Source organism: Branchiostoma belcheri, unplaced genomic scaffold, assembly GCF_001625305.1.
Source record: "Branchiostoma belcheri isolate BF01 breed outbred unplaced genomic scaffold, Haploidv18h27 scaffold7, whole genome shotgun sequence".
NCBI lineage: Eukaryota > Metazoa > Chordata > Leptocardii > Amphioxiformes > Branchiostomatidae > Branchiostoma > Branchiostoma belcheri.
Genome location: NW_017804353.1, coordinates 4,144,194 through 4,168,787, shown reverse-complemented (window position 1 = coordinate 4,168,787; position 24,594 = coordinate 4,144,194). Strand labels below are relative to the sequence as shown.

The 24,594-nt window shown below is 42.8% G+C and overlaps 3 protein-coding genes and 1 long non-coding RNA gene across 4 annotated transcripts; 2 read left to right on the top strand and 2 right to left on the bottom strand.

Moving 5' to 3' along the window:
* The first annotated feature begins 65 nt into the window (after positions 1-65).
* Positions 66-9,336, top strand: LOC109484639 (phosphotriesterase-related protein-like). Its single transcript, XM_019787986.1, is given in 14 exon segments — positions 66-901; positions 1,507-1,666; positions 1,934-2,118; positions 2,630-2,785; positions 3,140-3,304; positions 3,611-3,825; positions 4,375-4,454; positions 6,181-6,318; positions 6,549-6,733; positions 7,270-7,425; positions 7,786-7,877; positions 7,879-7,951; positions 8,322-8,536; positions 9,053-9,336. Coding segments are annotated over 14 exon segments (1,977 nt in total). The 5' UTR covers positions 66-879; the 3' UTR covers positions 9,188-9,336.
* An 830-nt stretch (positions 9,337-10,166) lies between these two features.
* Positions 10,167-15,735, bottom strand: LOC109484649 (organic cation transporter protein-like). The gene is made up of 11 exons (XM_019787995.1): positions 15,349-15,735; positions 15,031-15,181; positions 14,672-14,775; positions 13,545-13,699; positions 13,233-13,401; positions 12,631-12,775; positions 12,084-12,184; positions 11,521-11,655; positions 11,207-11,286; positions 10,906-11,008; positions 10,167-10,383 (listed from the first exon to the last, which is right to left on the bottom strand). Exons 1-11 carry the CDS (start codon positions 15,615-15,617, stop codon positions 10,167-10,169), a joined length of 1,629 nt encoding a protein of 542 aa, XP_019643554.1. The 5' UTR covers positions 15,618-15,735.
* Positions 15,736-16,887: 1,152 nt separating this feature from the next.
* LOC109484520 (organic cation transporter protein-like) lies at positions 16,888-24,033 on the top strand. Its single transcript, XM_019787831.1, has 11 exons — positions 16,888-17,204; positions 18,377-18,527; positions 19,026-19,129; positions 19,517-19,671; positions 20,120-20,288; positions 20,705-20,843; positions 21,203-21,288; positions 21,645-21,779; positions 22,679-22,758; positions 23,045-23,360; positions 23,876-24,033. The coding sequence occupies exons 1-11, from the start codon at positions 16,936-16,938 to the stop codon at positions 23,979-23,981; spliced, it is 1,710 nt and encodes a 569-aa protein (XP_019643390.1). The 5' UTR covers positions 16,888-16,935; the 3' UTR covers positions 23,982-24,033.
* On the bottom strand, positions 19,083-22,659 carry LOC109484689. The gene is made up of 4 exons (XR_002141083.1): positions 22,561-22,659; positions 21,635-21,768; positions 19,495-19,660; positions 19,083-19,157 (listed from the first exon to the last, which is right to left on the bottom strand). It is a non-coding gene; the product is annotated as an uncharacterized LOC109484689 (long non-coding RNA).
* Positions 24,034-24,594: the final 561 nt, after the last annotated feature.

Sequence of the window (24,594 nt, the reverse complement as noted above, 5' to 3'; positions counted from 1 at the left end):
CATATGATGATATATATATATATATATAACTATTATATATATATAACTATTATATATATATATATAATAGTTTTGATGGGTTACAAAACAATATAACGTTAGACTTCAACAAAAACTCGGTGGCCTTGCGCCTGTGTTCAGTGCTGTTGAGGCCGACCTTTGGTCTGACTTGTGTACTCTCAAATATTGTCAAGTCAGTAAGCTCTGTCACACCGATTAAACCTGTTTCTAAAAAGATCACATCAATTATTTCTTTTATAACATTTTCATCTCACCTTTATGTCGATTATAATTATAATTCTACATTGTAGTCGGGTGGCTAGTTTTAGAGCGACAGCTTAGACGTTCTATTTGATTGCGTTCTTTCATGTAATCTCCTTGGCTCTTCGCTTGATGAGAGTAATCTTGTTGTAAGATTAATGACAGGCGTTGTATGTGTGAACAGTGTGTTTACGGCCATCTTTGTGTTCACTTGTGTAGTCATATTTTGGGACAGTCTGTATATATCGCACTAATGTTACCTTTTAAAACAAATGTTTACACGTTGTGTACTTATCACTTCGGGCAAACTATCTTTGATCTTTTCTGTGTGCTAGAATGTAGATATCATAACGCTCTGGCAGCTTGCAACAATGATGAAATTTTAGCGACCAGTGCTTGTACGAAAAGATTGACGATACATTAAACATTTAGAACATACCTGTCATTCCTGTCCCATTAACCCAGAAGCCATGTTTACACCCAAGTTAACAATTCACAAGTCATCAACCTTTGATTTTGCGGAATAACCCTTGCCCTTGGTTTGTTCATTATGTAATACGATCAGTGTTTGGACTATAGTCAGACTTACTTTGACTTACAGTCTGGTGTGCCTAAAACATGAAAGGGAAAATACAGACAGGTAAGTGCATGTACCGTGCTGGGCATTTACTGCAAGTACATTTACTGTTTGATCGATAGAGATACAGGCATGAGTGAGAACATTTTGTGTTTACATTTCATGCTAACTCAGTAGTGGCCGCTTGTACTAGACGTGTGAGATTTTGTCCATTTAATTAATAGCTTCTGTAAAGTCTGACGCTAATTCAGTCTGCAGACTGACTGCTATGTCAGATTGTGTTGAATTTCACCCAATAAACCAATCATTACCATCGTCATCACGTACGTATAAGCAATTTTGGAAAGCTACGATTCTATCTGAAAAACTTGATGAAAACTAACACTTTGCAAACTCTCTGTCACCTAACAAGGTACGGTGTGGTAAGGTCCAGTTGGCACAAATTGGTTCCATGGGCCTGTATGCAAATGTTTGCAAATTAGGCAAAAATACCCAAGATAGAAAATAAAGCATCATAACTCGAGTATTACTTAACAAGTCTAACTAACGTCAAAATCACTGTCGGTATAGGGGCCTATATATTCATTTCAGGGCTTCGGAAAGTAAACTGTCATGTTTCTATGGCAACCGTTTTAAAGGAAACTATACCCATGTTGCATTAATTCCAGTGTGCGGTTGGATTGACCCGGGCATTCTGGGTAAAACCTTGACACATGAACACCTGGTGGCAGACTTCTCCTGTTTCCGGGCTAAACCGTCCCAGCATGCACCTCGCCCGGATACGCTGTCCTTCAGCATGGAGAATCTGGGGTTCATCAGACAGTATCCGTAGGTTTTTCTGCCCAGAAAAGGAATAAAGTATTGGTTCAATCAAGGAGCTTTCATGATGAAAGCTCCTTGGTTCAATGGAAGTCTACCCCCTTCCTTTGGAACTTTAATGGTAGCTGGTCTGCTATTTGGACAACACAATTTTGCCATTTGATACGGTTTGGGATAATCAAAATGGGGCAACTATCACTGTCGTAATCCTGTATATTGTTCAATTGAGCCATTTTTTTATTCTTCAACGTTATCCTTCATTGTATTCTACTCAAGGTACAGTTTCTCAGAGAACCTGAATCTTCATGGGGAGGAGAACCACATGGTGGAAGAGCTGAAGTTCTACAGACAGAACGGAGGCTCTTCCATTGTTGAATGCACCACCCTCGGGCTGAGCAGAGATGTTGGAAAACTGAAGCAGATCTCCATGGAAACTGGAGTGAATGTTATCTGTGGAGCAGGTAAAGAGTGTATAAATTCTTTAAAAAAAAAACACTTTTTTTACACCAAGCGAAAGAAGGGATCTCGACGTGTGCATGTAACGTCATGATATCATCAAAGAATTGAAAACTAGAGATCCACGATCTCATACGTACCTTCGCCAAATGTTGTTAAACTTGACGAATGTCGACGAATTATAAATGAGATTCATTAATTATGAAAACAAGATCCTCATTTGCATGAATCATGTCAGTTGATCATATTCTGCACCTAATGACAGTCTTATCCTATGACAGAGTGCTATGTAAGAATTCTTTCATTATTACACACAGACACATAGAGAGAAACACACAGACACGCACAAACAGATACATACACACAGACACACACACAGACACGCACGCACACACACCAATGAAAGCCAGCTGGTGAAAGCATAACCTTTGCGACGGTAAGAATGTTACAAAGGTAATCAAGAGCACATTGGGGTGCAAAAATATCATATAGCTGTACCACAATGTTCATTTGTAGGTTACTACACGGCAAACACCCACCCCTCCAACATGGACAGCCTTACACAGGAGCAACTGGTGTCTACCCTGGTCCGCGACATCACCCAGGGGGCCGATGGGACTGACGTCAGGTGCGGGGTGATCGGGGAGATCGGCTGTTCTTGGCCGCTCACCGGTAAGAAACTTTATTGCATTATACTATATTTATATCGATATTTTACAGCGATATGCATGCTGTTATGGGAGACCGTTTGGAATGGTTCAGCAAACTTCTAGGAACAATTAAGACTTTTTGAGGCCACAAAGATGAACCTATACACAACCGTTTCCATCTTAGGCTAAAACTGCCCGACATAACCAAGGTATAAAAATGCGTTCATAATTTCTTGTGTATATTTGTTGTTAAGTAAAGGAGTAAACAAACAAACAAACAAACAAACAAAACATATCCTACGTGTAACAGAGGTAAGTGTTAAGCCTTCCCCGAAAAAAAGTTTCGTATCTATTTCATGTTTTTGTTATTGTTTAGACAATGAAAGGAAAGTTCTGCAGGCCACGGCTGCGGCACAGAGTGAGACAGGTTGTCCTGTCATCATTCACCCTGGAGGACACAAAGACGCCCCCTGTGAGATCGTCCGGATACTGCAGGAAGCTGGTGGTGACATCAGCGCAACAGTGATGTCACACATTGACCGTAAGTTCACGCCTTCTACTATCTATAGCATAAATCCTTATCTACTTCAGGAAGCACCAATCGTAAGTCTAACCCTAGCCCTGAACAATGATCCCAACCGGTAACCCTAACACCCTAACTCTAACCCTAGCCCTATACACCTGACCTCTCGCGTATGTAGCAGCTCAAGGATTTTGCTCAATACCGGTTGGATGGGCCAGTCGGAAGAAGGTTGCAATCTTTCCAATCAACCTCTGCTTGCAGTGTCCATGACTCATGGTCTGCATGCTTTCTGTTAAAGTCTAATTACGCGCCCCCAAATCACAGGTACGTTTTTCGAGCCGGAGGACGTTCTCGAGTTCGCCTCTCTGGGCTGCTACCTGGAGTGGGACTTCTTCGGCCTGGAGGTTTCCCACACCCAGTGGCAGGACATAGACATGCCGAACGACGCCATGCGGATCCGCATGATACGACAGGTGCTGGAGGAGGGGCACGCTGACAGAGTCGTCATCTCTCACGACGTGGATACCAAACACAGGCTGGTGGGTTTGTCAGCCTTTTAATAAGTGTCAGACTTTTCTTCGTTTCCCGTACGTTGTTCAGAAATCTTAATATACAATCATGAAGACAATTAAAAGAGGAAATGGAAGACCTCACATATCTCCGTAAGGCATCTACAGTTGTTGTGAATACCTTTCTTTTAGCAAATATTGCGAATTTTTCACTAATATATATTCAATTGCGGTTTCCCCAAAATGGTCTGCCCCCAGCCTGTGGGGAGCTCCGGAGGCTATTTTGCTGGGGAAGAACATTTTGACCTCCCATTTAACGTTCCTGTCAGTCTGCGGTTACACCATTCCCTCCCCACTCCTTGTTACTCTACTTCGAGGCTGTGGACAAACAAGCAAACAGACAAACACATTGAAAACAAGTAGTGAAGTCACGTACATATATGTACTGTCACTAATGGAGTTCATTTAAACAATAAATAAAACCTCCGTACACGGTAGCAACAAAGGATGTTACATTACTATTACTAGTGAATCACTGAGTTGGAAGAGAAAATGACGAAGATTGTTTCTTGTTTCTAGATGCACTACGGCGGCCACGGCTACTCCCACATCCTACTGAATGTCGTACCCAAGATGAGAAACAGAGGAATATCTGAAGAAGACATCAACAAGATTCTCATAGAGAATCCCAAACGATGGCTCGTCTTTAAGTAGAGCAACCTTGAACAGTATTAAGATGTGTCACCCTTAAGTTGAAATGATCACGTTAGCAGTCGAAACGAGTAACAGAGAATTTAAGATAGTCTGTCACATTCCGAGTACCAATTGTTGGCATATGATCATATATATATATATATATATATATATATATATATATATATATATATATATATATATATATATATATAAATAATCGTTGTAAACTAGTTTTTGAACTAGTTTTGATGGGTTCCAAAACAATATAACGTTACATTTCAACAAAAACTCGGTGGCCTTGCGCCTGTGTTCAGTGCTGCTGAGGCCGACCTTTGGTCTGACTTGTGTACTCTCAAATATTGCCAAGTCAGTAAGCTCTGTCACACCGATTAAACCTGTTTCTAAAAAGATCACATCAATTATTTCTTTTATAACATTTTCATCTCACCTTTATGTCGATTATAATTCTACATTGTAGTCGGGTGGCTAGTTGTAGAGCGACAAATTAGACGTTCTATTTGATTACCTTGTAATCTCCTTGGCTCTTCGCTTGATGAGAGTAATCTTGTTGTAAGATTAATGACAGGCGTTGTATGTGTGAACAGTGTGTTTACGGCCATCTTTGTGTTCGCTGATGTAGTTATATTTTGGGACAGTCTGTATATATCGCACTAATGTTACCTTTTAAAACAAATGTTTACACGTTGTGTACTTATCACTTCGGGCAAACTATCTTTGATCTTTTCTGTGTGCTAGAATGTAGATATCATAACGCTCTGGCAGCTTGCAACAATGATGAAATTTTAGCGACCAGTGCTTGTACGAAAAGATTGACGATACATTAAACATTTAGAACATACCTGTCATTCCTGTCCCATTAACCCAGAAGCCATGTTTACACCCAAGTTAACAATTCACAAGTCATCAACCTTTGATTTTGCGGAATAACCCTTGCCCTTGGTTTGTTCATTATGTAATATGATCAGTGTTTGGACTATAGTCAGACTTACTTTGACTTACAGTCTGGTGTGCCTAAAACATGAAAGGGAAAATTCAGACAGGTAAGTGCAAGTACCGTGCTGGGCATTTACTGCAAGTACATTTACTGTTTGATCGATAGAGATACAGGCATGAGTGAGAAGATTTTGTGTTTACATTTCATGCTAACTCAGAAGTGGCCGCTTGTACTAGACGTGTGAAATTTTGTCCATTTAATTAATAGCTTCTGTAAAGTGTGACGCTAATTCAGTCTGCTGACTGCTATGTCAGATTGTGTTGAATTTCACCCAATAAACCAATCATTATCATCGTCATCACGTACGTATAAGCAATTTTTGAAAGCTACGATTCTACCTGGAAAACATGATGAAAACTAACACTTTGCAAACTCTCTGTCACCTAACAAGGTACGGTGTGGTAAGGTCCAGTTGGCACAAATTGGTTCCATGGGCCCGTATGGAAAGGTGTGCAAATTAGGCAAAAATACCCAAGATAGAAAATAAAGCATCATAACTCGAGTATTACTTAACAAGTCTAACTGACGTCAAATCACTATCGGTATAGGGGCCTATATACTAGTATTCATTTCAGGGCTTCGGAAAGTAAACTATCATGTTTCTATGGCAACCGTTTCTAAGGAAACTATACCCATGTTGCATTAATTCCAGTGTGCGGTTGGATTGACCCGGGCATTCTGGGTAAAACCTTGACACATGAACACCTGGTGGCAGACTTCTCCTGTTTCCGGGCCAAACCGTCCCAGCATGCACCTCACCCGGATACGCTGTCCTTCAGCATGGAGAATCTGGGGTTCATCAGACAGTATCCGTAGGTCTTTCTGCCCAGAAAAGGAATAAAGTATTGGTTCAATGGAAGTCTACCCCCTTCCTTTGAAACTTCAATGGTAGCTGGTCTGCTATTTGGACAAAACAATTTTGCCATTTGATACGATTTGGGATAATCCAAATGGGGCAACTATTACTGTGGTAATCCTGTATATTGTTCAATTGAGCCATTTTTTATTCTTCAACGTTATCCTTCATTGTATTCTACTCAAGGTACAGTTTCTTAGAGAACCTGAATCTTCATGGGGAGGAGAACCACATGGTGGAAGAGCTGAAGTTCTTCAGACAGAACGGAGGCTCTTCCATTGTTGAATGCACCACCCTCGGGCTGAGCAGAGATGTTGGAAAACTGAAGCAGATCTCCATGGAAACTGGAGTGAATGTTATCTGTGGAGCAGGTAAAGAGTGTATAAATTCTAAAAAAAAACACTTTTTTTACACCAAGCGAAAGAAGGGATCTCGACGTGTGCATGTAACGTCATGATATCATCAAAGAATTGAAAACTAGAGATCCACGATCTCATACGTACCTTCGCCAAATGATGTTAAACTTGACGAATGTCGACGAATCATAAATGAGTTTCATTGATTATGAAAACAAGATCCTCATTTGCATAAATCATGTCAGTTGATCATATTCTGCACCTAATGCCAGTCTTATCCTATGACAGAGTGCTATGTAAGAATTATTTCATTATTACACACAGACACATAGAGAGAAACACACAGACACACACAAACAGATACAGGCACACAGACACACACACGTACACACACACACACACACCAATGAAAGCCAGCTGGTGAAAGCATAACCTTTGCGAAGGTAAGAATGTTACAAAGGTAATCAAGAGCACATTGGGGTGCAAAAATATCCAAGAGCACATTGGGGTGCAAAAATATCATATAGCTGTACTACAATGTTCATTTGTAGGTTACTACACGGCGAACACCCACCCCTCCAACATGGACAGCCTTACACAGGAGCAACTGGTGTCTACCCTGGTCCGCGACATCACCCAGGGGGCCGATGGGACTGACGTCAGGTGTGGGGTGATCGGGGAGATCGGCTGTTCTTGGCCGCTCACCGGTAAGAAACTTTATTGCATTATACTATATTTATATCGATATTTTACTGCGATATGCATGCTGTTATGGGACACCGTTTGGAATGGTTCCGCAAACCTCTAGGAACAATTATGATTTTTTGAGGCCACAAAGATGAACCTATACACAACCGTCTCCATCTTAGGCTAAAACTGCCCGACATAACCAAGGTATAAAATGCGTTCATAATTTCTTGTGTATATTTGTTGTTAAGTAAAGTAGTAAACAAACAAACAAACAAACAAACAAACAAACAAAACATATCCTACGTGTAACAGAGGTAAGTGTTAAGCCTTCCCCGAAAAAAGTTTCGTATCTATTTCATGTTTTTGTTATTGTTTAGACAATGAAAGGAAAGTTCTGCAGGCCACGGCTGCGGCACAGAGTGAGACAGGTTGTCCTGTCATCATTCACCCTGGAGGGCACAAAGACGCCCCCCTGTGAGATCGTCCGGATACTGCAGGAAGCTGGTGGTGACATCAGCGCAACAGTGATGTCACACATTGACAGTAAGTTCATGCATTCTACTATCCATAGTACATAACACTGTCCACAGTAGAAGGCACTTCACCAAAAAAAAAGAACAGCTGAATTAATTGGTCTACTCTCCCGTCAGAGTTTAGATGGAAATACCATGAACTTTTGTCATCTGACGAGCCCCGTTTTCTGCCGGTCGGATGGGCCAGTCAGAGGAAGGTCGCAATCTTCCCAACCAATCTCTGCTTAATAGAATGGTGTTGTGTGGATGCCTCATGTGCCTGCTTTCTGCCAATGCTCGGAGTCCAGCCTCGTTAGATTTAGCGGACCAAAGCTAACAAAGCTGGACTCCAGGCAATGCTTTCTGTTAATAAGTCTAATTGCCCCAAATCCAAATCACAGGTACGTTTTTCGAGCCGGAGGACGTTCTCGAGTTCGCCTCTCTGGGCTGCTACCTGGAGTGGGACTTCTTCGGCCTGGAGGTTTCCCACACCCAGTGGCAGGACATAGACATGCCGAACGACGCCATGCGGATCCGCATGATACGACAGGTGCTGGAGGAGGGGCACGCTGACAGAGTCGTCATCTCTCACGACGTGGATACCAAACACAGGCTGGTGGGTTTTCCAGCCTTTTAATAAGTGTCAGACTTTTCTTCGTTTCCCGTACATTGTTCAGAAATATTAATATACAATCAGGAAGACAATTAAAAGAGGAAATCGAAGACCTCACATATCTCCGTAAGGCATCTACAGTTGTTGTGAATACCTTTGTTTTAGCAAATATTGTGAATTTTTCACTAATATATATTCAATTGCGGTTTCCCCAAAAGGGTCTCCCTCCAGCCTGTGGGGAGCCTATTTTGCTGGGGGAGACCATTTTGACCTCCCATTTAACCTTCCTGTCGGTCTGCGGTTACACAATTCCCTCCCCACTCCTTGTTACTCTACTGTGGACTGTGGACAAACAAGCAAACAGGCAGACAAACACATTGAAAACATGTAGTGAAGTCACGTACATACATGTACTGTCACTAATGGAGTTCATTTTAACAATAAACAAAACCTCCGTACACGGTAGCAACAAAGGATGTTATATTACTATTACTAGCGAAGATTGTTTCTTGTTTCTAGATGCACTACGGCGGCCACGGCTACTCCCACATCCTACTGAATGTCGTACCCAAGATGAGAAACAGAGGGATATCTGAAGAAGACATCAACAAGATTCTCATAGAGAATCCCAAACGATGGCTCGTCTTTAAGTAGAGCAGCATTGAACGGTTACGGGATGATCACGTTAGCAATTTTAGATAGAGTAATCCCAAACAGTACGGACATATACATGCACTGGGAAGCTTTACAGACAAATTAACAATGATCGGACGAAGTAACGATGCTCGGACGAAACAAGCAGCCGAAACAACTAACAGAGAACGTAAAATGGTCTGTCACATTCGGTAACAATTGTTGGTAAACGTTTACCATTAATAATTTTTTTAAATTGTACTATTCCATTTGTTCTGAATTCAACAAGGGGTTGAGCAGCAATACAGCAAAAACCAATATACTGGTACAAATGTCGTCTTATTATTATCTTCTCGTGCCTTTTAAGATTAACATTTGCATTGTACTTCTAGAACTATTTAAGTTTACTACCGTTTACAAGTGATGCCTATGTTAACATGAGCACGGTGACGCTTTCTACAGACCAACACTAGGCAACGGTTGTTTTCCTGAGCCGTAACAGCTTAAGTGTCCTGGACCACGTCCTACGCATCGCCCTGGAAGTAAATATATAGTATATCAGATGTTGAAAATCTATAGATGATTTATAGTATAGTCTGCACAAATCTCGTAAATAAGCATCGCCGGTACATTTCTAAGTTCAGTACAATATTCCTGTTATTTTCAAACGAGTGAGAATACATCTTGCCATCTATTTGATAGAGAAGTAGCTACATATACTATTCCATCTCTTTCGGAAGAATTTCGGAAGAGCATTAAACTCTCTCTCTCTCTCTCTCTCTGTCTCTCTCTCTCTCTCTGTCTCTGTCTCTGTCTCTCTCTCTCTCTGTGTGTGTGTGTGTGTGTGTGTGTGTGTGTGTGTGTGTGTGTGTGGAAGTGTGTGTGTGTGTGTGTGTGTGTGTGTGTGTGTGTAGTGTGTGTGTGTGTGTGTGTGTGTGTGTGTGTGTGTGTGTGTGTGTGTGTGTGTGTAAGGGATTACGAAGGATCTCCGCTTTCGTCCTCACCCTTTCCCGAACTCCTCGCCGTCCTCCAGAGTCTGCGGCAGCTGTTCGCCCTTGGTCTCGGGCAGCAGCATGCAGAGCAGCCCGCCCAACACCGTCATCACGCCGAAGAGCAGGAAGGGAGCCGGCCGCCAGACGTCCGCCAGGAGCCACATGAAGGGCGAGATGGTGGCGCCGACACGGGCTGACGTGGAGGCGGAACCCATCCCGAGATTCCTGGATAGACGTTATAGCCTGAGTACCATGTACCAGCCTTTTTAGCTTTTGTCCGGTCCCCACGATCCGCTCCCGGTAGCGGACGAAAGCTAAAAAGGCCGAAACGTCAGGCGTTGGGTGTTCGGTACTTCCAAACGATTATTTACTAGGCTATGGCAAATGTTTCTCAGAAATTCCAAAATCCATTACGTACGTCTTAAAGCATTCATAAAGGTTTTTATTTCTTCACTCGCTTGTACCTTTGTGCTTATTAAGGTAGGGTTTTGTGCAGTGGATGTAATTGTAGATTTAATTTGAGTGACCGGCGTCTGCCTGATTTTAGCTTGGAATCCCTACGATAGAACTGGCAAATAGCTCGTAGGACTAGGGATGGATTCCAAGCTAGCCTGATAAATTGATGAGGATGGTAAAAAAAAATGCTTTTTACACTTTTCACAGCATTTTACAGGTCACGGTGACAAAAATGACTTGGTTACACGCCAAAATAAAACTACTGGAAGTAATGTTGTGTTTTTCAGTTACCTTATGACAGTAGGGAACAGCTCTACTGTGTAAATCATCACCCCCTGAGCGCCGCCCGTGATGCAGAACTTGGAGATCATCGCCAGAGTCAACCGCAAACCTCCTATCGGGACAAATCGTTATAATTACGTGTTTGAAAAAAAAGTAAGGCACTATTACTTAAGATAGTCCCCTAGAACTGTTTTGAAAGAATTCGTCCAGGAAAGTTTTACCTTAAGCCCTTTACTTTTCAAACGGATAGTGCTTGTTACTAACAGTCATCTTCGACAACGAAGGACTACCAAGGCAAGAGTAGACTAACCTGCGGGAAGAGCTGCAGTGATAATCAGACCCACTCCTGTCAACAGTTCATACGCCAACACCGGAATCTTCCTGCCGAACCTAGGAAAGACAAATACATAACACACGATTTTTACTGTGAAAGATTGTAAGTAGGATAATAAATAACGTTTCTACAGAATTCAACACCTCGGGAAAGAATATCAGTACACATAAACCCCGTATCAAATTCAAAGGCTTTATAGGGTTTATAAAAATGTTATCAGCGGGTTTAGTATCAAACATAACGACAAGGACACATACTAGTACCCTGTGAAGAAATTGCTACCGACATACCTTTCTTGTAGAAAGAGTAGAGAGGCGTAGGCGGGAACTTCCACGGCGCAGGAGATGAGGAAGTTGACGTGGACGTCTCCGCTCAGGTCAGTAATGTTCAGGGATACACCGTAGAACACACAACTGTTCACAAACCTGGAGATTCAAAAAGGAAAAAAAGTTCGACTAGCACTGCACAAAACCCGATCTCTTAAGCACACCTTAACCCTTGCGTTAAGGTACTCTTGAGTTACGTGCTTGAAGCATACATAACTAGAGGTCGGAGATAGTAGAGACCTCCCACGAAACCCATTTTTGCACTTGACCTTAGTCTTCCCAACGGTAACCTGCCTGATAAAAATCATTAATGCCTTCAAGAGTTATGCCGGTAAATCCACAAATCCACAGTCTCCGACACTCGCAGACTACTTTTATACCCTTCTGACGAAGGCAAAAAGATGGATTTTGTGAAGTGTCCTTTTAACAGAGAAAAATAGGTTATCGTTTGTTTTGAAAAAGTTAATGTTAAAATGATTAATTCAAACACATTTCTAAGTGGAACTAGCCTAGTGACAAAATCTTACCAAATGGAAAAGATGATGAGGGTCCTCATTCTCATGTTGGGCGTGCGCAGAAGGTCCAGTACGGTGTAATTTCTGCGTGTCTCTTCTTGTTCTGTTTCGTTCTGAGCAAATATTTTAAACACATGGAAAATTCTAGATTGAAATAAAAGTTTAAAATCTTTACATGGAAAATTATGAATTTGAAAGAGAACGACAGATGTCCTTCATAAATGGATTGATTAGGTTCAACATAATGATAGAGTGTCATTCCGCTATCAAAGTATGTCAATAACTAGAAAGGTAACATTTGCAAAGCAAATGCATGACGTTTACCTTCGCATATGTTCTGCTCTGCTAATTCATATACACATTCATATGGTGGCAGGAGGCTAAATTCCTCCTTTAATAAAATTGCAACATGACATAACCCAACACCAGTTACCATGGTGACAGACGTCTGGTTCAGGTCATTGACCTTATTTGTTTGGAGAATGAGAAGAGGAAACAAAGCAAAAACAATGTTTTCCTTCGGTAAACATCAATATAGATCAGAAGTAGTTGATCCTACCTTTGTGCCAGAGTCCTCCCCAAGTTTCTCCTCCAGCACGTGACCGGGGAGGTTCACGCCGTTTGTCGCCGCCATCTTGAGAATAATCTCCTTGGCCTTGGCCTTGTCACGTGACAGCAGCCACCGTGGACTCTCCGGGCACCACCTGGAAAGAGAAGGAGGCTGTTTGGCGATGTTCGTTTGATAGTTACGGTGTCATTACGGTCAGTATAGTATTTTCTTTAGTATTGTATCTCTCGGAGTTCCCGTGTATGGGAGAGCCACACCCCACGCACGTTAAAGAACCCACCGCACTTGTCGAAAAGAATAGATCCTTCCTGGTGTGAGTGGTTCAAACCTTACAGCCTGGTCTTACGCAGCTCGTACTTACATTTCCAAAACTGGTGGCTTCAAGCTCTGTCCTTCTCGCTGATTGGCGGTTAATGGTCAACTATAGGTGCCTTCAACACCTGCAACATGTTTCTCCTCCTTCGTTACCTGCTATTTCGTTAAATGGACCAGCTTGTACATGTCCAAAACTGGTATGTTACGCCTAAACAGGCAATTTACCGGTTATGCGAAACAAACAAATAAGCAAACAAACAAACAAATAAACAAGTTACCAGTAGTAGGGGATGTATAGCAGGTTCGACAGTGAGATGGCAAGCTGCAGGAGTCTCCAGTCGCGGATCCCGTACGCTACTCCCGCCATGATCATCCCTCCCACGGCGTAGAACACCGGGCGTAACACCCCAACCTTCACCCGCTCTGTGGGGCCCACGAACTCAGCAGCTGAGCCAACAGTTACATGGACAGTGACAGACTTAACGTTTGCGGCCGAGCAGTCACAGTCAGTTAACGACGGGGAATTCATAAGTAAGTAAAATGTAAGTAAAAGACGGTCATACAAAAAGCGTGAAAGACTACGAACAGACCTATGACTGCGGACACGATGATGACGCCTGACGTGGCGGCGCCGACGAAGAAGCGGAAGATGACGAACAGAACCAGGTTGGGTGCAAACGTCGTGGCCACTCCGAACACACACTGGACTAGCAGACATAGGAGGTAGGCCGGGCGTCGACCAAACCTACGAGTATGAAAAAAACACATTTTGAAACTGTCCGTTGCACATTACTACAATGCATTTCTATTCCTCACGCCTTTTTGAATTAAAGGTTCGGACACAGGGCTACAGCTGTCCTAGATTCTCAAATGTATGTAATGATAAATATTGTTATTCTTGTTGACTGAGATGATTTTAAAGTCCCAAAGTACATTGTACCATCAATTGTAAGTACATATATATCATCTTGCTGGCGGACAACAGCTTGCAAAGGTTGCTTTGTCACGGCTTAGACGACAGTTGTATCTTTACTTTACTTTGTATCGACACTAGTTAATGATTGGTAGTAATAATGTCCACCGTCGATTAGTCAGCTTTGCGTTTGTAGCATGAAACAATTGTATACTCAAGATGAAGACTGAGATTTTGATGATCCCGACTACCCGAGTCGCAAACAGCCAATCCCAGCGACGACTGCGGAACGCTCATCACCTTCACATCCCCCGGTGCAGAACAAACGTCTACAGAGACAGTTTCCTGTTGTACACCTCCCGACTGTGGAATCGCTTACCCAGCGAGGTCACAGGGTCGGCCACCATCTCCATATTCAAGGCCAAATGCAAACACCACCTCTTATCCTGATTACCTAAACACCAATTGTAAATAAAAATCCTCCAACCGTTCCATTTCAACTTTGATCATTTTATCGATTTGTATTGTATTTATATTGTATTGCTTATGTATTGATTGAATTTGTATGTACTTTGTATGTTTATTGCTATTGTAAATATTGAATTGAATTTGTATGTACTAAGTGATATTGTATTTAAGTTATACTGTACTTTGTATTTATGCATTTATGTGTCAGTGGTAGCCGCTACCAGCCTTGTTGCTGCCTGGTTGCCACTTGTTATGCACTACATTTAAATGAACAAACAAACAAACAAACAAACAAACCTGAACACGACTTTTACCATCGTAAGGATCATACCGTACCTGTCCGCCATGTCTCCAAAAACAACCGCTCCGAACAGCAGTCCCACCATGTACAGGGACGTCGTCAGCTGCTTTAACCAGTTACTAGAACACACCAGGTCCCACTGGAACAACAGAACAAGATACAAGACAGTAGTAGGCAATGGAACTTCCCGTTGTCGTATGCTTTACTGCAAATGTCTAAAAAACATAAACTGATATGAAAACAAAAAAAAAAGATACAATTAAGTTCCACATTCTTTAGAACATGAACTTTATACAGTCAGGTTTGAAACTCAAGTCAACTCAACTCAATTCTGCCTCGACGGCAGAATTTGAATACAGCTAGGATAGTGGACTATAAAGCACAATGCACAAACCTCCGTGACTATAGTAGAAGTGAAGGTTTCACAGTCGTACTCCCAGCCCCGGTCACAGCTGAGGGTCCCGCCGGCTGACAGACTCTCGGGGGAGTGGATATGCCAAAACGCCGCGGAACTCACGTTGAAGCTTCCCTTGGGGAGGTCGTACCTAGCATTCAAGAAATTTCAAGAAATCATACTTTTCTTTGAATTCTGTGAGAAATATGCAAAGTACACAACCTTCTAAGAACATCCAAGCATTGTCTAGCAGCTTAAAAGACTTGATAGCAGCTTTGCGGTGTAGTGATTTTATAGCGTGGCACTGTTTCTTCTTACCTTGTGCATTTACTGTAAGTTCGGCCCCCTTGTTCATTCTCTGTCCATGGTACACTCATGTCCAAGGCTTTCCCTATAGGCCGGCACTGTTGCATGGTCTGCAGGCCCGGCACCGTGCAGTGGTGGACGGGACTGCCGGCCAGGAACACCGCCGATAGCATGTGGAACCCCACGGGGACCTCGGCGAAACACATGAGGAACATCACCCAGCGCTGGTACCAGCCGAACTCACCGACGTACCGGCTCAGAATCTCGTCAAACGGTAACATCGCGGCACCGTAAGTTGTCAAATCTGCTGATGTATGGAGAAGAAGGAACTACTTCATAGAAGAACTGTCAAACACAGTAGGCAGTCACTGTGTCACATGATTCGTGAATTTTCAAGTTTTAATCTATATTTAACTGTTTAAACTCACGTTCTGCTGTAGTTTGAAAACGTGATTTTGTGCATGTGACACATGGACCTTGAACCCCGAGCTTGCACAGTCCAAAGGCGGTCAGTTAATAAGTCAAGCCGGTCAGTTAATAAGTAGCATGTGAATCAAGATGGTCTCTTCATTACTTACGTACAAAATATGTACAAAGTGTTAACGGTTATGGAGATCCTACCAACATGCTTCATGTGACAATCATCAACACAGCATCAGCATGAAAGTTCATCTGAGTTGGTAAATTACATTATGAAAAACTTTTCTCCAACTCAAAATTTGACTCACCAGAAATTTTCGACTGAATCACTCAGTCTTCCTGAGCTATCTGACCCAAATGCTGTGGACACGTGATTTTTCCCACGTGTGACGTCAACAAAGGGTCAAAGGTTGTCTGAAGTCGATATCGCCCCCCGTCCCGGTTGAGCGATGGTTGAAGTGCCCTGATGTATATGGCCTCTTTTATGCCTCTCTCGAAAAATTTTTCATAATCAACACAGCATGTTGGTAGGATCTCGATAACCCTTACATGTAACACTTTGTACATATTTTGTACGTATGTAATGAAGAGACCATCTTGATTCACATGCTACTTATTAACTGACCGGCTTGACTTATTAACTGACCGCCTTTGGACTGCGCAAGCCCGGGGTTCAAGGTCCATGTGTCACATGCACAAAATCACGTTTTCAAACTACAGCAGAACGTGAGTTTAAACAGTTATAGATTAAAACTTGAAAATTCACGAATCATGAACACAGTGACTGCCTACAAACTTGTGAGTGACGATGATGCCACCCGGCGGCTGTACCGAGGACTGCATGTTGGCGTCCCACGGTTTTCGTCAAAATTTAACGAAAAAATAAGCAGAACTTTTGATATGATAGTCAAATGGTTCTGTGAGTCTCACCAACTGGTGGCTGTCAGAACGTGGATGCGTCTCTAAGTGTAAAATCTAGATCTAGAAAAAAATCTAAAAAGTGAGGTCTTGAGAAGCGAATGGTGGCAACCAGCGAATGCTTTAAAGAAGGCCAAGAAATTCTTGTTGGCACCAAGCCAAATAAGACGATTTACGAGACGCCCGTCTTGGAGGCACACACAAGTACTAGTGCTTAAGACGTCCGTAAGACCCAGAGTTAGTTACATACGCAAGTGCACCATGTTACCTTTCGACGAGATTTTGACCAAGTACCTTGGTGAGTTCGGTCTGTACCAGGGATGGGTTCTCTTCCTGATGTGCTTCGCGGAGATCCCCGTGGGTTTCCACCAGGTCGCCTCGGTGTTCCTGGCCGCCGTGCCCGCCCACCACTGCTCGGTGCCCGGGCTCGTCACCAGCCGGGACTGCCAGCCGCTTCCACGGGCCCTGGACATGAGCTTACCCTGGACCCAAGAGAAGAACGAGAGTCGGCAATATTCACAGTGCTTAAGGTCAGAATTAATAAGACAAAGTATCAAACTTTGCCTTTAAAATTATCAATTAACAGCCATATGAAGTTCAGACAGTTAACCGAAATGAGTTATGATAGTATGGAATCTATTGTCTACATGTAATTCGTTGAACCTCAATGTAGATACTAGATTCCGTATTTCCGTCTTTGAATCTGTCCATTACATTTCAATTTTTAATAGAGCTCATATCAGGTATAGTACGCCTGATCTGTCTTCAGTCCCAAGGCCAAGAATAGGCAGGGGTGTATGTATCGCAACATCTACCGTATTCTTGGCCAATCGTGCTTGAAACATAACACGGTTGTTTACGTTAAATTGAACTGAAGTCAAGGCCAAGTCTGTGCTGTATCAAGCCCAGGGTCACTGGCCCATGTTTGACCCCGACATGACCTGCATTGCAAGACGTTGTAAGGGTCACTCGGAATGCAAACATTTTTCTGCCTCGCGATTCAGTCTTGTAGCGGTACATGTTTCTGTGGGTCAGGGTCATTAAAAGGTTTTGGGACTTAAGCAACTGACAGACGTGAACAATAAAAAGCCACGTTTGTCTATATAAACTTCAGATATTGACGAAACTGCTGACTTCATCCAAAACAACCGTTCTTGAAGTCTGACCTAAAGGCCGTTCAAGGTCACTGATCATAATCTAGTCAGCTTCATGGAGTCAGTTCTGTATAGAGTACCGGTACCGGACGAAAACATACATGTATCCACCCATTCCGTAACTATAGGATCTAGTAGGTTACTCAGAGTTCAACATAGTGTACATATTTACCATGTTTACACTAGTTTTCCCACTCAGGTGTTTTGGAATTAGTGGACCGAAATACAATCTGGGGGTAAACAGTGTACTACACAATGAGTCAGGCACGTTAAACACAAAGACAACATCACATCACTACTATCATAGTTAATGTAAGGGGAGACAATCGCTGTATGTTACATACAATACGGTACTCTCTTGGTACATGTTCTCTTGTAGGGCGTGTGTATACCATTTTGACAACAAACAGTACTGTAAAACGCAGAATAATGTACATATACGATGGGTTGTTTTATTTTATTCTCTACCAGGCAATCACAAAAACAACATTACATCACAACTATCATAGTTAATGTATGGACTGTTTTCTTTCATTTCCTACCACCAGGTATAACCTTACAGAACAGGAATATAACGTGAGTTCCGCGGAGTTCTGGCAGACACACTCCCCCGAGAGTCTGTCAGCCGGCGGGACCCTCAGCTGTGACCGGGGCTGGGAGTACGACTGTGAAACCTTCACTTCTACTATCGTCACGGAGGTATATAGGATCATAGCTGCTCATTAGCTTCTTAATGTACAGCCACTAGAAGTACAAACATTTTAAAGTTTGGCGCTCTAGTCTCTTCACATTTACTATATTCACAGATAGAAGTCATACCCATCTTTAAAGTAATTTTAGGTTAAGAGTTCAAAGCATGACCTTGACAAATTCTTGGCACGTAGCAAGAATCACTGGGTGACAGATCAGCTGAGGGCGTGCCTTGTAAGGAACTACTTATATAACATCATGAAGGTTTTATTTAGATACATTGTGTGTAAGGAAACTGGACTGTACTTAAATTGCATGACGCGTTACAGAACGATGTAGGAAGGACGGATATCGTTTTCTTAGTATAAGGGGGAGTTCAGTATCTACATTCTTGGTCATGAACATAATGAAGTACTCTTAGGAAAAAACAATAAACTAACCGACTGCCTACTCATCTTATTTTACATGAAGTTCAAATAAAAACATGGTGCACTCCTCCTTTTCCAGTGGGACATCGTGTGCTCTGCCAGCTGGCTGAAGCGGCTGACCACAGCCCTGTACATGGTGGGGGTGATGGTGGGGGCTGTGGTGTTCGGAGACTTGGCGGACAGGTACGGTGGGACAAAAAGCTCTTCTGATCTTGATATTGTTTAGTGCAACATCGATGAACAGAGAAAATTACACACCAGAGTGATGCACAGAAAATGGCACAAAAATGCACAAAACAGCAGCTCCGAGAAGTGGGCAAGAGCACATCGTTTTTTTTTTTGCCGACGCCACTGGAGTGGATCCGAGTACTATTGGATCTGGGTTCAACTGTATGAACATCCATTCTATGCTATTCCGTGCTTTTTCTGCAACTCGTATACTACGAATGGGGTCTGCACAAGGAAAAGACACCGAGCTCTATCTTTATATAGGGAAAAGAGGTTGTACATACTATTACATACATGTATCAAAGTACGGAGTCACCAACCTGTGCTTTGGCTGTCCCTCAGGTTGGGCCGGCGCCCGTCGTACCTCCTAAGCCTGGTGATCCAGTGTGTGTTCGGAGTGGCCGCCGCCTTCTCTCCCAACCTGGTTCTCTTCGTCATCTTCCGCTTCTTCGTCGGCGCCGCCACGTCAGGAGTCATCATCGTGTCCTGCGTTATGGGTGAATCCATTGTCTTTCATACAAAGAAAGGCTTTAACGTTCAGATCGCAAAACACAACATATGAACACAGCATATCTTTTATTTGTAGGAAACGAATAAGAAGAATGTAGGTTACATATAGCCCTCTTTTGCAGACTTGAGCGGCGGCGCCGTTATTTTTACACGGGCTACGAAGAGGGAGTATTGCCGCGGAGGGAGTTAGGCAAAACTATCCTGAGTGGCCAGTAGCGGATCGTGGGGAGCGAACGAAAGCTAAAAAGGCTGACACTCAGGCTAAGGCAAAAATCCCTCTTCGTAGCCCTCTCGTATTCGAACGTTCCCCTCCCAAAAATAACGCCGCCGCCGCCTCACAAGTCTGAGAAGGAGGTTGTAGCTAGATACAAGGAGGGTCATTATTTGCCCCGGAGTTGACTATCATAAGTAATTCATGAATGCTTTGATCTCTAGTTGCGGAGTTTGTGGGCCCCAGTGAGCGGGTGAAGGTGGGCGTGTTCCGCCCGATGTTCTTCGCGGTGGGAGAGATCATTTTCGCGGGGATCGCGTACGGGATCCGCGACTGGCGCATGCTGCAGCTCGCCATCTCACTGCCGAACCTGCTCTACATTCCCTACTTCTGGTGAGTTCCCCGTCACGTACGTCACACGACCGGTTTGCGACAGTCGTGGATGTATCGTGACAAAATTCAGTAGTCTTGTGACGTAAGTTTCATATACTAGTACCCTCGTTGGCGTGCTGTTCTGTCATAGGCTCACTGAAAATCATAGTGATACGATGAAAATTGAATACATATGACATAGTAAAGCAACATTGGCCATTTATGTTTTTTCTTGTCGAAACTTAGAATAACATAGGGCATGGACATGGGGCTTGGGGGCTTTACATTTTACATTCTCGTATGTGAAAGAGATAAAAAGATCAGTTAATTTCAAATTTATTATTAAAAGCATTTCTATTTCAACAGTCTAGGTGGTGTATATTTGCATTGACTGCATTTCTGACATGGCATGTTACGATTTCGTGCTATATGCCTAGGTGGTGCCCTGAAAGTCCTCGATGGCTGATGTCACGTGATCAAGAGAAGGCGAAGGAGGTCACACTGCGCATGGCGAGGGTGAACAAGGTCAATGTCCCGGATGAAGCATTTTCGTCCGAAGATCCAGAGTCTATCAAGGTAAAGGGGACATTTTGTATTTCATTGATGATTTGAAACTATAGATAGTATCAGATAATATCAGGAATAAAGATAGAGGCCTTCTTCATTTTTGCTCTGTTTCTTCTTCCTCTTCTTCTCCAAACAAATAATGTCAATGACTTGAACCAGATGTCTGTCATCAAGGTAATTAGTGTTGGGTTACATCACAGGAGGGATCCTGTCACCATATATATGAATGTGTTTGAGTAAGATTTACCAGAGCAGACCATATTTGAAGGTAAGCATATGCATTATTCATTTGGTTTTCAAATGTTACCTTTCTAGTTTTTTTTAGATTCTGGGATTCTGTACTGACAAAATGTGTTATGTGTCAAAAGGAAGAATCATCTCGGAAGTACAGTATCGTGGACCTACTGCGCACGCCCAACATGAGGACGAGGTCGCTCAAGTGTTTCTACGTCTGGTAGGGATCACGTGATGTTGTTACCTAACAAATCTGTCAACTTGGAATAGGATAGAAAGAAGCCGCAGATTTAGTAAGACTCGAAACGATAGAAAGTTAGTAGATGAAAATTTGAAAGTACAGTGTTAGAGATAAGGGTACTAGCGAGGCTAGCAAGTACTAAAATCGGCATTATCTACTATATGTACTAGTATTACCAACAATGCTTATCCCAGTATTTGTCAGAATCATACCTATTAAAAGCTGATTAGTTGATCTGAATTCCTTGAAATAGCAATGAATAAAGATGGAATTGGTGTGGATTTGTCATAAATATGGATAATATTTAAAAAATCTTATTCTTTACCACTTGCCAGGTTCACGTGCAGTCTGGTGTTCTACGGCTTCTCCCTGAACATCACGGACCTGAGCGGAAACATCTACTTGAACTTCCTCATCTCCTCCCTCATGGAGTTTCCTGCTTACGTGTCCCTGCTGTACCTGCAGGAGAGGCGAGTGGGTTAAAACTATATCAGCCTGGAGCCCAGCCTTCATAGCTTTGGTCCGCTTCCCAAGATCCGCTCCCATGCCTCTTGGCGAGCAGACAAAAGCTAACATGGCTAGGCTCCAGGCTACAACCATATGTGTAACAAAATAGACATCAGAGAGTTTATACCCCCGTGAAGTATTTAGATCTTTTGTGAATTTCTTGTTTTATTCATCATTGTGAATGTCTCTTTCTAACTCTCTGTGCACTTTCCGGCTGGCACCCGGTCAGCAGCTTCTGGGACTTAATTTCCTGTGTCTGGCCATTTGTGGTCATCACGTCCTTCCTATCTGTGATAACCGCCTTTCTGCCGCATTCAAGTATCTACGGACACAAGCAAACATACAGAGGGGGAGATAGTATCAGCGGGTATACTTGTACGCTAAGGAATAGCCTTGCGCGGTAGATGATGTTTTCAATCAGACCCAGTCAGTTAGACAGATGTACAAGCCAACAAGCCCACATCAAAGGTAGTTTCCTGAAATACAGTATTGAAGCATCGTAAGGGCTTGCGTAGATATCACCAAACGTCAACAGGGAAATGGTTGATATCAGGACTGCAGTACTGAGCAACACCGGTAGGGGCAGTATTTGGGAGCCTCCTACAGAGTGGTAGCTGTCCTTGGAGCTGAACATGCCATTTAACGCCCTTCCATAAGAATATGATGTAAGTTAGCCCGAAAATGGGCACGTAGAAAGTCTTTCAGATACGTAGAACTGCCAAAGCACCATCAATAGTTACTTACCGGCAGGTAGACAGATATTTTAGTCTCCACGATAGAAAACAACAACAACAACTTCTAGATCTTGACCTGTTCAAAAATACATTTCTCGTCCTTATGGGCTTCACATTTGTACCCGCAGATTCGGACGGAAGATCCCGGTGTTCACCTACCTGTTCCTGACCGGCCTGGGACTCATCATCGTCACTGTCCTCCCACCAGGTCAGGGGTCAAGCTCCTTCCCAGTCTTGCCCTGTAGAAAGGAGAAGTTTTCACAGCATACTAGTAACCAATAATAACGTACTCTTCTCAGCAGTACTAAAACGGAATTACAGAAAAGCGAGTATTCAACGTAACGGAAAAATCACCTGACATGACTTTGTTTTCCATTTGAGGACTTTTCTGATGGATTGGTTCTTTTTCGACGACCGTTCCTGACGACAAAATATTCGCTTCTTTTACAACTGATTAACCGGTAATAGAACATCGTGCCCTTTGTTTTCCCCAGGCCCTAGTCGTGTGGCTGTGGCGATGTTGTCTAAGCTGTGCATCACTGGCGGGTTTCAGGGCATCATGATCTACTCCATAGAGCTCTTCCCTACCGTTGTCAGGAACACCGGCATGGGTTCCTCCTCCATGGCTGCTCGCTTCGGCGCCACCATCTCGCCCTTCCTGTGGCTCCTAGCGGACTTTTGGAGACCTGCACCCTACCTGCTGTTCAGCATCATGACGGTTCTAGCCGGGCTGCTCTGCATGCTGCTGCCCGAGACTAAAGGTCTGCAGCTGCCGCAAACTCTGGAGGACGGGGAGGAGTTCGGGAAAGGGTGAGTCTGTCAGAAAACCGTACAACATGGTCATTAGTCTCTTCAGGAGGCAGCCGGAAAGAATAAAAAAATGACCTAATAGACAGACGTTTCAGGTAGCATCCACTATCTTTCGTCAGTGACGCTAAGAGACTGCAGGAGAAAGGTAGTGGATGCTACCCGAAACGTCTAATCGACCCAGTTGCTTGAGACACTTTCTTTCACGTGCTTTCTTTTGCGTATCTTATGCCTGGAAGTCTAACCTTCACCGACGTAGACAGATGATATGCCAGGGGAGTTGGCCCGCACTATATACATGTAGAACAGTTTCCTGCCATTTCCAGAAGCCAGGTAGAGGCTACATGGCCATGGTTTGTTCCTTTGTCCGATAGATCTTTTTAATACTTTTGTAGAAAACAATCTACATTCGACAAGGGTAGCTTAACTACCAGATAGTACTCACAATCTTGATAAAAGACTTAACCTGTCATTCATTGGTCATTAATTGTATTTCATGTTCTTTTCTTCTATTCCAGAGTTGCTAAGAAGATGATAGACACGGTTCTTACCACCCTCAAACTCAAGAAGGGAAACGATGACGTGGAAGACAAGGTCCAGGACACATGTCAGACCCTCATCTAGAAACCTGGATCAAATCTTTGCATGTTGTCACTAGTATGTAATTTAGACCCTGGATGTCATGGGTTGTGTAAAAGAGAACAAACATGTAACATGTATCTTTGAAGAGGTGATAGTCACCTGCTATGTCAATCCTTCAACAAATGTGGTAAATCTTCATAAATAAATAAACAACTCGCAGCTACAAATACAGAGGAGTCTGAGAAAACGTTTTGGAGAATACCTCTCCTCAATCGTAGTTTAATAGAAATCTAGCATGTGAACAAAGTCTGTGCATCAAAATATAGAGTGTATAGGAAAATAAACTGTTTGTGCTACTCCACTACCAGGTATTAGTACTATGTCTAAGAAAATACCAGTAAACCTACAAAGTGGCTATCTTTTGTGATCACTCCAAACCACATTGTCTTTACATGATGTTATAGATCTGTAAAGAATATACTGGGCATTTTCTACCTCTACTTTTGTCTCAATTTCTATTTTTTAACTTTTTACTATCGAACATTTACTATATATGCAACAACAAAATGTTAAGAAAAATTACATGTACAATGCAATACTAGCCATTGGTAAGAAATGAGAAGTTAGTTGTATTTATAATTGTCATCTAACCCAC

Bases quoted from the DNA above. Each gene is read 5' to 3' on its own strand.
- LOC109484649 (XM_019787995.1), bottom strand. From the start codon at position 15,617: ATGTTACCGTTTGACGAGATTCTGAGCCGGTACGTCGGTGAGTTCGGC. The intron at 15,182-15,348 runs GTAAGAAGAAAC...CTTGAATGCTAG, and splicing joins ACTTACAGTAAATGCACAAG to GTACGACCTCCCCAAGGGAA. The intron at 12,185-12,630 runs GTAGGATCAACT...ATATTTGCTCAG, and splicing joins GGGAGGACTCTGGCACAAAG to AACGAAACAGAACAAGAAGA.
- LOC109484520 (XM_019787831.1), top strand. From the start codon at position 16,936: ATGTTACCTTTCGACGAGATTTTGACCAAGTACCTTGGTGAGTTCGGT. The intron at 21,780-22,678 runs GCGAGTGGGTTA...TTGTACCCGCAG, and splicing joins CTGCTGTACCTGCAGGAGAG to ATTCGGACGGAAGATCCCGG. The intron at 22,759-23,044 runs GTCAGGGGTCAA...TGTTTTCCCCAG, and splicing joins CGTCACTGTCCTCCCACCAG to GCCCTAGTCGTGTGGCTGTG.